The sequence below is a fragment of the Equus asinus genome, chromosome 25, assembly GCF_041296235.1.
Source record: "Equus asinus isolate D_3611 breed Donkey chromosome 25, EquAss-T2T_v2, whole genome shotgun sequence".
Lineage (NCBI taxonomy): Eukaryota > Metazoa > Chordata > Mammalia > Perissodactyla > Equidae > Equus > Equus asinus.
Genome location: NC_091814.1, coordinates 53957418 through 53970076, shown reverse-complemented (window position 1 = coordinate 53970076; position 12659 = coordinate 53957418). Strand labels below are relative to the sequence as shown.

Here is a 12659-nt window from a genome sequence, read left to right as displayed (position 1 = left end):
TCCTCGTGTAGTCAACATTGGGTACCTTCTTTTGAGTTGCCCAGAATCCGCCCTCCCCCGAGCAGTCCTGTTGCCGCCTGAGAGCTGTCTCTTGTGCTCCAGAAGTCTTCTTTCTTCCCCCCTCACTCCCCTGCTCTCCTTTCTTCTCAAGGCCGAGCTCTTCTCGTGCTCAGAAGAGCATCTGTCTGATAAGCTAATTCAACATAAGGTGTTAATAACTAATAGTTCAGTATGCGTGAGCCTTCCCAGGGGTGCACAGTTGGAAGAGAAAGTGCATTCACCTGCAAGGAAGGGAGGACTCATGGACTCGTGCGGCCCTGAAGTGGGTTTGCTGAGAAAGACGTTCTGAGTACGTACGTTGTCCTAGAGAAAATGTCCTAACTCTCCCAAGCAGAGCTGATTACTGTGTCCTTTTTGCCACCTACTACCCACGAGTACTCTCTCTCGTGAAAGTTTAGCACACAATATGGCAGAGTGGCCAAGAGCACAAACACTGGAGCCACACTGCCCAGGCTGGCATCCTCATTCTTACTCTTCCTTGCTGTGTATCCCTGGGCAACTTAATTAACCTCTCAGTGCCTCAGTGTCCTCAACCATAAAATGAGGCTAATAAAATCATCTAACTCGAGGTTGTTGTGAGGGTTGAATGACAACATAGTTAGCGTGCACGGCCTTTACCCAGGCACATAAGCGAGAACTATACCGGCGTTCTGTATGGCCATGTCTTTGTCCTCTGCTACCCCGTGTTGTTTTCATCTTCAGATCCCCAGTGCTCAGCAAAGTGCCTCACACATAGGAAGTGCTCAAATAAGAGCTCTTTGACAGCAAATGAATGAGGAGTTATAAAGAATTTAAGCTTAAAAGATGGGTAGGATTTATAACCAGAGAAACTTGGTTGAAAAACCTATCCCACATATTGCTAGAAAATGCCAAAAAATCAAATAAAAGACCAAAGAAGCCCCAGAGAGGGGAAGCCGAGTCTGCAAGATGCCCCAGATGGAAATGGGAGAGGTCATTTAACCTCCCCAAGGGCCAGTGGTGGTGTGGAGACCCAGCTTGAAGCCTTGACGATTGCTTGTAAATCATTAAGATTTGTTAAGAAGATAATAAACCGTCTCTTGAGAGCTAACCGGAAAGTAATACATCCAAGGAGGCTAATGAAATGCTTGATGGAACTGGCTGCTTGAGGCATACACAGCGCATTATGGGAACCCTTGGGAAACTGGCAGTAATGCCTCCACTTAGGAAAATCCATTTGCTCAGAGAAACCACATTCTCAGTTAGGGGGGAGGTGCTAGAGGCCGAAGGGGCCTGTCCTGTCCCAGAACTAGCTGCACGCTCTGGTGTTGAGAAAGTGCCTGTCTCTAGGGAGAGAGGGCAGTTTACACATGCAGGTCGGCTTGTCCTGCCTGCCCAGGTGGGAAAGGCCTCTGTAATCTCTCAAACTGGCAGCTGGGGAGGGGGTCCAGAGGGATGGGGTGGGGTGAGAACTCAATGAATGTTTGTTGAACTGTTTGTAAGACATGGATCTTTGGGAATCCATAAATTCCGATCAATTATTCTGATCAATTCAATGAAGTTTTCCTAAGGCCCTAGTTTAGTGCAAGGCGCTGAGTAAATGATCAGAGGCTTGTTTATGCCTCACCTCCTCCCGAACCCACTGGGACCACCCCAACACTGATTGCTTGCTTGCTTTTCTGAGCCACTTCAGGCAGTGTATATTTCACACGCCCATACCTAGTTCTCATGTTGATGTGGGTCTGTGCGTGCAGGCCCCCCAACCCCATGGCTGCTCCTTCTACCGGGGTCTGTGTCTTAGACTTCTCTTGAATCCACCACTTGCCAGTTCCCACCCCAAGGTGTCTACACAGAGCTGGGTGCTAACAAGACCTTGTTGATTGACTGGTTTGTGGCACACTCCCTACCCAGGGAGCAGTCAGAGGTCACTGCCAGCCAGAGTCCTAATGGAGCCTGGTTAAGTGTTAAATACAATGTTCAGGGAGAGAAGTGTTGGGGGAGGAGAGAGGACTGTGTTAGGACCCAGAAGAGGGGTTTTAATGGAAAGTCTTATTGAGGAGGTCGGACTTGAAATAGCCCCCAAAGAGTTCAGTTCAATATGTTGAGCTTGTGTAGAGAAGGTAATAAAGCAGGATGCAAAACTCTGTGTATACAACAGTTTCCCACTTCCACAGTCACAGAGAGAAAGCAAATTCTAGAAGAATAGATACCAAAATACAGTTTTAGTAACAGTTATCTCTGGATTCTGGGATCACTGGGCAATTTGGAGTTTCTTCTTCGCATACATTTATTTTCCAAATGTTCTGAACAAAAGTGCGGTGCTCTCGTCACCATAAAGCCGTGTTACAGTTCTGTAAGTCAAGTAGGAAGTGGAGAAGTACCAACAGTGGCAGCAGCCTATTTTGTCCAGAAGCTCACCTAACACAGGGAGATGAGAAAGCTGGACCCAGAAGGCCATGAAAGATGTTGAGAAGGTCTCTTTAGTCCCTTCTGGGGCAGAGGAAGATGGAGAGATCTGAGCGGGCTTGTAGGTTATGGGGAAGGAGCTCCTAGAAAGGAAGAGACTGAAAATAGAGAGGCCAGATGGAGCAAGACCCAGCCTGGCTGGGCAGAAGAGGGGAGGGGAGGAAGAGGCGGGTCAGGGCAAAGGTGGAGGGCTAGCCTTGCTCACAGCAAATATCGCCTGTGCCCACGTGTGCAGAGCGAGATAAGTCAGTGAGCAGGTGCGCGGCAGTGAGCTCTGATCAGGGCCCTGCCCTCCATATTTTCTGCTTCTCTCCCTGTGAACTTTGTGACGGTCCTAAGTGAAAGCGCCTATCTGTTGCCCTGTTCTGCCCATGCCAGGTGTTTATGGCATCCCTGACTCACCCGGGCAGAAAACCAGAAAGAAGCCTAAAGGTCACTGGGTGGCAGAGGGGAGGGAGGCACCTCAGGAAGGAGATGGCCTCCAAGTGTGACAGTTGGTGCCCCAGGCAGAGAGGGCTGCTCCAGGGACAGGGTGCTCTGGGAACAGAGACAAGCTCAGCAGGCAGAGAAGAGACAGGACGAAACCCAAGCGCTGCCAACGTGGGGTGGTTTGAGGGGCAACTGCACTTGACCTCCATGTCGGATCCTGCGTCCCCCACCAGCTGTCTCAATCCCTAAATCCCCAGCACCGAGTAAAGATGCTGAGGCTCTCGCTAAGATGCAAGTGACAGGGGAGGCAGGGAAGGACTCTTGAGCGACTCTCTTCCTTTAACCTGCAGGACAAATCCATTTTCCTAATTAGTCCCTCTTATCCACTGAAACCCCCTAAAGGGACTCGGGATGGGTAAATTTCAACAGAAGCAAATGAAATGAGGAAGTTGGGACTTGGAGAGAAGCAGGTACTGCTTAAAGAGAGAGGGAAGGGAAGAAAGGCAGGAGAGGAGACAATGAAAGCAAACCAGCTCGCAGCCTGGTGAGGTGGAAAAGGGTAGGTAGGTACTCATTCATTAACACCCATCCAGCAAATGGCCAGTGGACGCCTGTACTCCAGGCACTGGGCTAGACTCTGAGGATAAAACGACGAGCAGAGACAGACGCAGTTCCTGCTCTTGCAGCAGTGGGTCCTCTGGGTGACTCAAACGGTAAAAATTAATAATCCCAGAGATAAATGTAAAACTACCATGGTAAGAAGTTTTACACCTTCAACGACAGGCTATAACAGAGGATTTGGGGACAAGGAGAGGCTGTCCTGAGGAAGGGCCTTTGGAGCTGACACTGGAGGATGAGCAGAAGCCCACCACGAGAAAATGGGAGACAAGGTGAGTGGGAGAGAGAAGAGCACTGTGCAGAGGTCAGGGCATGGGGGACGGGGGGCATGTTCCAGAAACTAAAACGGGCCAGTAGGTAGCAATGGCACCAATGGGTTGGTTGGGGTGTGTGATTCCCGCTGTATGATCCTTTAGACTCTCACTGACTCCAAATAAACATACAGGCCCAGTACAAACAGCATACTTGTTCCTTCAGAGCAGTTTAGGACAAATCTGCTATCTGCCCTCTTTCCGCCAGATTGCCTCCCTTTGCCCGCTCAAGACTCCTACAAAGCAATTTTGGGGTTACACCACTGCCAGGGTGGCCAGAAATGTGGGATGGGCCCAAGTCTAACAGGCCATGATAACGATGAGTCTTTTTTTTTTTTTTTGCTATCTACATTGATGGTTTATTTGAAACCGTTCTTCTGAGTATGAGGGTTCTTTCTTGCATCAAATCAGTGAGGACTCAAAGGGAGGAGGGAAATAAAGCTACTTGTCAGTTCGAAAGTCACAGTCCATCTTTCTACCATTAGATTAGGAGAAAAACGAAGAACCCCCTGACAGCAGGAAAAAGCAAGGGTCTTCCAGGGTCTGGCATGTGCCGAGATAGATACTCAGTCCCCGTGCATGGCCACTGTCTCTCCCTGTGGAACGTACTGCAGGGACCTGGGCACGCGCACGCCTGCAGCCGGGGTAGTCTCACCTTTCATGACTACCTTGTTGCCACAGCAGTTGGCCGTGCCCCAGACAAATAGGGTGCTGGTCTCTTCCCACAAATGTTCATCCCAGTCCTCATTGCAAGGAGGGCGCTGCCATGTGCTCTCAGCCAATATCCCTTGTCCGAGGTTCCTGGTTTGGTTGACAACATCCTACTCAACGCAACTTTTGTCGTTGCAGCTTGAGACGGGACTGAGGAACCCGGTAGCGAGCACTGAAGGGACAAGTAGCCAGTTTGTTTGCGACATCAGGATGATTTGTAAATTTCTACCACGTTGGAAATGAAGGAGCCGAATCCAAGCGCCCTGTGGAGATGTGCTGGCCCCATATCCGCCCCACCAACGCTCACTTCAGACCCCTGACGTTGGGGGTGAGGCCCACTTTCTGTGCTGTGGTGGGCCTCTGGCCAAAGCTTGGGGTTGTGAGGAAGCCCACGCTTTCCTGGGGCGAGAGCCACAAAGAGAGGCACCAGAGTTAGCACCAGCTTGCCAGCCAGGCAGTGCACCATCTTGGAAGAAGATCTTCCAGTCCTGGTCATGTCATCCCACGCATGGAGCAGGGACAAGATGTCCAAATTGCAGATTTGTGAGCAAAATAAATGATTATTATTGTTTTAGGTCACTAAGTTTTGGGGTGGTTTATTACATAGCAATAGAAAACTGTAACAGATGACTGCTAGGTTTCTGGCTTTTTTTCCTAGATGAATGGGGTGTCATTTATCGAGGTAGAGATCACTGAAAAAGACCCAGGTTTGGGGACAAAGATCATGAACTTGGTTTTCAGCTTGTGAGTCTGCAGTGCTCTGAGACATCTAAGTTGAGAAATCATGTGGGCTGTTGGATTTATGGGTCTATAACTCAGGAGAGAGGCTGAGTTTGAAGACAGAAATTTGTGAGTCAACTCCGAATGGGTGTCAACTAAAGACATGCTCATGGATGTGGATGTGGATGTAGAGTGAAAACAGAGGAAGGTCTGAGTGTGAGGAGCTCTGATATTTCATGCTGGCTGGAGGAGAATGCGGCTGCAATGAAGACATGAAAGGTTCAGGCCGGGGGTGCAGGAGGAGAACCAGGAGGGGGTGTCTCGCAGGAACTGACAGAAGAGAGTGTTTCAGGAAGGAGGGAGGGAGGGATTAGCAGGCTCAGGCACTGCCGGGAGTACAAGCACATGCTGAGACAGGCCTTTCCCCCAGGCCTCCTGGTGACCACCATCACAGCAAGGCTGCGTTACCAAGAAGGCCTGAGATGGGACTCAGAAGGGCAAAGGGAAGACGAGGATGGCACCCGTGCCCATGAACCAAGTTCTTCTCTGGAGCCTTATTTCTCAAACAGCAGTCCCTGGACCAGCAACATCATTACTTGGGAGTTTTTAGAAATGCAGAATCTCAGGCCTTACCCTAAACCAACTGAATCAGTCTGCATTTTAACAAGATCCCCAGGTGACCCGTATGCACATAAAAGTAAGAGAATGCATGCACTTGGGCCCCCTGAGTTGAGGCACCAAATCAGAGGCTGGGCAGTAACTCAGGGAAGCAGCCAGATGGTGCAAAACTGAGCTGCAAGTCACACGCAGAGGATCAGCCCCGGTAACAGAGGCAACTGTTCATTAAACCTGCTTTTCCTCAGGTTCGGGTATGTAACCCTAAACCTAGACTGCACACCAGAATCACCTGGGAAACTTTTCCCAGAGAGAGAGAGATGCCCAGATTCTGTCCCTCAGGATTCTGATTCTGGGGGAGCTGAGCGCCTGTATTTTTACTCCCCAGGGGACTCTGACGAGCAGCCAGGGCTGAGAGCCACTGCCCTAAGCTGTCACTCCTCCCCCTGTGCACACACATGGCTCTCTAGGCTGGCCATGCATCGTGTCCTTCCCCTTTGAGGCAGGGCTGGGACTGGGGCATTTTAACGCTGATTGCTTCTCTGACAGGCACACAGTGTAGTTCCCCAGGCACAGGAGCCCTCCCTGCGAGTACCGGTTTCTGACTTGCGCCCAAGCACCAGCAGGTGGTGCCCAGGCCCCAGGTGGGAGCCAGGCCCTAGGGACTGGAGTGGCAACAGGGCTGAGCCACGGAGCAGATGATAGGCTGGCTGTCCATCTTGCAGGCTGACACCACCGTGGCTCTGGCCTGGATACCACCCTCTCAGGGTTGAGATTAACCAGGCACAAGACCATTTTCTGATCTGATTCTCATCAGATGTGCATCTCTGACGCCGAGCCCCATAAACCTCACAGCCTCAGCCAGGACACTGCACAGAGCTTAGACATGCAAGTGACACTGAGCTCAGATATGCCACACTCTGACAGGGCAGCCTCCAGAGAGCTCCCCTAGCCTGTGTGACCAACAGAAACATGGTCCTTCAGAGTGGGCGAGTGTGAGGCACTTAGGGAAAATTATCCCGCAGGGGACTGTGGATCTAACAAAGACCCCGAGGGAAGGACTCTCAAACGGCATCATCAGCCTGGAAACGTCAGGGACTTGGAAACTTAGTTCCCACCAAAACCCATTTGGATGAAGCATCCATGAGTTTATTCCAGTTTTTTTTAGATGGAGGAAAAAAAATATATGTTCTCATCTAGTATATTTGGGGATGATGGATTCCTTTAGTTCTCTGTGTAAAGCAGTACTTTCCTGAGTTTTTCTAATTTAAGCTTCAAGGAGGTTTCCTCTAGGTCTAGGAAGGTGGGGCTTTTTTTTTTTGTTTGTGTTTTTTATCAAGTCTTCAAAGATTTTAGCAACTCTGGGCAGAGCTGCTTAGGGACTTTTTCCCCTTGGTGGGTTCCTCTTTATGCATCTTTTTTCCTGCACCTGCACCTTCCATCACATCAAGTCTTTCCTGGAGTCTGGTGGCTGAATAAATTCCCAGAGTGGAAGAGCCTTGGGTTTTGTGCCCAATCTGGAGCATTTTCTCTAGTAGCCTTTGGGAGGGTGATGACATAGGGCTCATTCACAGTGACTCTGACTCTCGTTCTTGGCACGTTCTTGGCATACATGGGTCAGATCAGGGCTTTCAGGCGATTGATTACCCGAGTCTAGTTAATTTCCTGTAACTTACACTTCACTACACAAATAATAGCAACAACAATAATAACTGGTATTTACTGAATGCTTTGTACATGCTAGGCACTGTTCCAAGATCTTTACATTTATAAACATTTAATATGCATAGCAACCCTACGAGAGGCACGATGGGCATTTTTACACATTATAGATTGCCCTATCCATTTCACAGATTAGGAAACTGAGGTTTATCGAGGTGAACTAATCTGCCCTATGCTAAAGCCAGTTAAGGAGACGGGCCGACCTCTGGTGCCTGCGCAGGCAGCGGAGCACCACGATGGGACGGGTGAGAGCGTCTCCCCGGAAGGGAGACTCTTTGGTCACTGATGTTGTTTAGGATTGTCAGGCTGAATTTTAGTGCCGTTTTTAAATTTTATACTGCTCCGCCTTCTGTTTGTGTCTCCTCCATGTGACCTTTTGTGATATCTTCTGCCTCCCCAGGGTCCGATGAGTCCTGGGGCCTATTCTTTTCAGCTCTGTGTCACTCTGCCCAGAACATGAGCAAAATCTAAGTTATTACTGTGGAGGTTCAGATGGAGAAAGGAAGAAGGGCAAAGGCCAGTAGGTCCTCTGAAACCCAACACAAGCTCTACCTCCTCCAGGAAGCCCTCCCTAACTCACCCGCTCCTTCCTCTGGCGTCCTCTTCTGAAGCACAGTAGAGAGGGCCACCAGGTTGCTTTTAGTTTTGACCTTAGAAGGCCTGCATTGCTCACCTGCGCATGGCACTGGCTATTGCACCCCCAAATGTTTCCGGTTGGCAAACTGTCCATATGCTTCGAGCTGGCCACCGAGCCTGGCTTCCCTGCCCCACTGCTCCAGCCCCTCCCCCTTCACATAGGTATGGAGGCAAAGGTGGCGGGCACACGGCGCTGGGCTGGGCAGGCTGGGAGGGTGGAGGGAAGGGGGCGGGGGCAGAAGACACACTTCATCAGTGTCTGAACACACGCTCAAGAACTGGTTCCACTGGATGAGTTCACCTAGGGGTCACGGGCCTTCTCACAGGAAGAGGCAAAATGTGCTGCTCCCGGCAGTTCAGAGTTAAGGCCACTTTTCATTTTAGGGTGGGTGAGTGTTTTGTTTTGGGGTTTTTTTCCTAACCCAAAATCCCTTATTTTTATTCATGCATGGGTTGCAGCCGGACTACACATGCAGGGATGCGTCCTGGGCGGGGGGAGGAGGAGGTGGGGCGTGGGGCAGACTTCGGACTGGGAGAAGAGGATCAGAGCATCACTGGCCCAGCCCGGGAGGATGGTCATCTCCTTCCAGACTCCCTCCCCCGGGGCTTGAAGCTTCCTTCCCTTCTGGATCTAATGGCTGAGACATGTTCCCTCATGACTGCAGTCATTCCAGAACCCCACTCCTGCAGCACCTGCCCAAACTGTGTGCTCACTGAAGAGCTGTTTGGCTGAAGGGATAAGCCAGCCGGGCCCTCTCCCCTGATGATCAGGCCCCTGCGCCCCAGGCAGATGGAGCTCCTGGCAGGGCTTGAGTCAGCCTGAGCTAACCCATCTTTTCCAGGTCTACCTCTAAGCCCTGAGCCAGCCATTCCCCAGCACGGGCTGCCCTCCACCCAAGTGCCCAAGGCCAGGCAGTGAGAGATGGGGGTGGTGGGGGATCCCACCTGCGGACCTGGGGGGCGGCCCTGGGCTGGCAGCTCCCGCTGGTCCGTCACGCTGAACAGTGAGCCCTAAATCAGAGCCTCCTGGGCGAGCTTCCCAGGCCGCGGGCTCCCAGGTTTCCCGGTACAACTCCTCCCCTCCTCCCGATTCCTGCCAGCTCCCGGAAGCCCGCAACTGTTTCTAAAGTGCAAGCGGAGGGATTCCTCAGCGTGACCGGATACACTGAACTCAACGTTCTCCTAAAATTCCAGCAGGCCCCATCTCTCCACGTCCTTTCTCCGTCCTGTTCCTGCCGGTGCCCAGGCCCTAATGCCAAGGCGTCCATCCTAACTCTAGACACTCCCGGGTCCCCGCACGACTTATTTGGATTCAGCCGCTATATCCACGAACGGCTGGCTGCTCTTTTGTGGGTTCCCATCTCCCGCATTTTCAATGAACAGTACCAGAGGGCTGCGGAGGGTTGGCCTTTGGAAAGGGCCTTTCTGGTTTTGTGTGTGTGTGTGTGTGTGTGTGTGTGTGTGTGTGTGTGTGTTTGAAGGGTTTGAGTCTTCTCTTGCTCTAGGAATGATATTGGGTAAGTTGCATTGTGTCTCTGCCTCAGTTTCCCTATATGTGATACAGACGTTAACACATTGCCTCTCTTTCTGGTTTTAAGGCAATGGTTAAAATCCTAAGTAGTGAACATATCTAGATTCATATATCCTGGATTTTCCAGTCCGACCTCAATTTCAAATACTTCGTCCCTGTTGTCAGATCTTGTGGCTGATCCTATGATCTGAATTGGGATCAGAAAATATGATCTTGAGAATTCATGAATTCTTCATTCCAGAAATGGGCTGGAATTTTATTTACTAATATGCAAATAAAAGCCATTTTGATCCTAGGTGTTGGCCTGGAAGCCACTGCCTGAATGACAGAACGTGTCATTCTGCCCAACAGGAACACAGCTGTGTCACTGGCGACCCTCCCTGGGGAGGCTCTGGGAGACCCTCAGCACTCAGTCCCCTGTCTCGCGCACCCCCGGGCACTGGACGGGGGAGGGGCCTACTCACCTGCACAGAGAATCCACAGCACAGGCCGCATCTTCCCCGCCATGGGCTTGCTTCCTCTCCACCCCAAGCCCAACCTGGCTCCGGTGGGCCCCAGACAGGTCTGGGTTGACTGGTTCAAGCTACAACAGCCTCTGGCCTGGCCCAGCCTTCCACCCCCCTGGTTCCCTCTTCCGGTCCACCTCTGCCCAGCCCGGCCCCACACCCTGCCCCTCAGTGGGACTGGCAGGTGAGCTCGCCTATGGGCCTGGACTCGCGCTCCACCTGCTCCACCGGAGCCCCAACCGGAGCCCTCTTCGCGTTCTCCTTGAAGCAGTCACCCCTCCGCCTTCGCTCCGGTAGCAGGTGTACAAAGTCCGGGGCTTCTCTATAACGGATAGGAAACGCTGCCTCTTAATAAAAAGGGAAATGAGCTCAGAGGAAGGCTTCCAAAGCCAATAAAAGGAGGGTCTTGCCCACAATTGCTGAAACCTCCAAGGCACGCATGGTTCCCTCCCTCGTCTACAACCCCACCCCACTCCACGCTGGAGACCCGGTCATAGTACCCTCAGAGTTGGTAATCTGGTAATCTGGAAACACCGAAGACGGTTTTAGAACTACCGTGACCAACTCGTCCCAGTTTTAAAACAGAAGGTCCCATGTTTCGGAACCTCTCAGTCCCAGGCAAACGGGGGTGGTTGGTCGCCCTACTAAAGAGTGCTGGTGCTCTGAGAGACACAACTTGGGAAACGGAGCCGGGAGGGCCAGGGGCCCACTTTAGGTTGGGTGGTCAGGACAGGCTGGGACATGAGCATTATGATTCTCTATTTTACAAACAGGGATCCGAGTCTCAGAGACATTAAATGAGTTCTCCGAGGTCACGCAGCCAGTAAGAGGTTTTCTGATTTCTAGTCCACTACTCTGGTGGCCCAGATGTGACCGTATGCAGGTGGCTGAGGGTACAGAGAAGACAGAGCCCTCTGTCCTCTCTCCTCCTAAGTGGTCCCCTCCTTATCTGTTGCCCTTCTTAAGGTGGGTGGCTCTCCATCTTTCCCTCTGCACCTCCCCTCCACCCTCTCTGTCCCTATGCTGGGGCTGTCATCTTGAGCCTTGCCCTGACTGATGCCACCTTCAGTCCTTCCCTGCCCCTTCCTGCCCTCTCTCCATCCATCCCTCCCTCATCTCTCTTCTCTCTCATACCACCTTTCATCTTCATGGAACCCTGAAGTCTACGGATGTGAACTGAAGCCCCATGTTTTCTCAGTTGTGGTCATTCTTCAGCAATCACTTACTGAGCCCTTATTATCACCCCCCCAGGATGGTGGCTTGGTGACTGGTCAGTGGTGGTGCCATGTGCCTCCTCGAAGCTGCCTTCCTTGACCACTCTCTCCAAAGGAGCCCCCACCCCAGCCCTGCCAATTCTCTGCCCCATGACCTGTTTGCTCTCTTCACAACTCCAACCACTATATGAAACTAATTTGCTACCTTGAAACTTCGTCCATGCCATCCCCTCTGGAATTTCCCCCCGCCTCCATCTGCTGTTATAATCCAACTTGTCCTTTAAAGCCAGTGAGGGCTCTCTCCCTCTTTGAACTCACACGGCACTCTGGATCTCCCTCAGGATACTAACTACATTCTGCCTGTGCTTGAGTTATTTTTGATCTGTATGTCTCATTCCTCCTAATAAACTGTGAGCTCATTCATTTATTCAGCCAATTTTGAATGATACTATGTGCCAGATACTGTTCCACTGAGCCACACGTAATGATGTGTCTTACTACCTTTGGTCAAGTATAGTGCCTCATGCATAGGAGGTAATCAGTAGATATTTGTGAATGGATAGACAGATGGATGGATGGATCGATGAATGGATGCAGGGGTACTTATAGAACGTGAGAGTTGAGGGGGTGAACTATTGGGCTGTTGGGCTTTGCTTTGAGCATAGTGATGGTGGGGGGTGGTGAACTGGAGTAGGTGGGTTATGAGCTCATCTGAAGTTTATGAAGACTATAGAATTTTTATATCACCCAGAATTGCCAGTTGACCATCACCATGGGGTGTGAGTGTGGGGAAGGGATTGCAGAGGGGAGCACAACCACCCAGTTTACCATCCAGAGCCCTCTCTGTTAAAAGAAATGTAGCCCTGGCCGCAAGGTTAGTCACACCACAGTGCTCTCCCAGCTTCTATCAGAGGTCCCTCCCCATCTAAATAGCAGGTGTTTTTTTCCACCCCCTCTAAGCTGACTTGGGGCTGAGGTACAGTTGGTTTCATTCTTCTAGATCCTTGACTTTTGACTATGCCCTGGAAGGACTTTGAATAGGCAGCCCCAAGCAAGAGGTATGGAGAAGAGCGTGCCCTTCTCCCAGCCCTGCTGCCCAGTGTCAGTGTCCGAAGACCCAGCCAGGAGGGAAAGCGTTAAGTGGGGCCTGCTCTCGGGCCTG

General features: G+C 51.3%; 1 protein-coding gene across 1 annotated transcript in view; it reads right to left on the bottom strand.

Moving 5' to 3' along the window:
• GPA33 (glycoprotein A33) overlaps positions 1-10491 on the bottom strand; it is a 36674-nt gene extending 26183 nt beyond the window's left edge. The window contains exon 1 of the mRNA XM_044758462.2: positions 10242-10491. Coding sequence (XP_044614397.2) covers positions 10242-10284 — 43 coding nt within the window. The 5' untranslated portion in view covers positions 10285-10491. The remainder of the gene's footprint in view (positions 1-10241) is intronic.
• Between the last annotated feature and the right edge of the window lie 2168 nt (positions 10492-12659).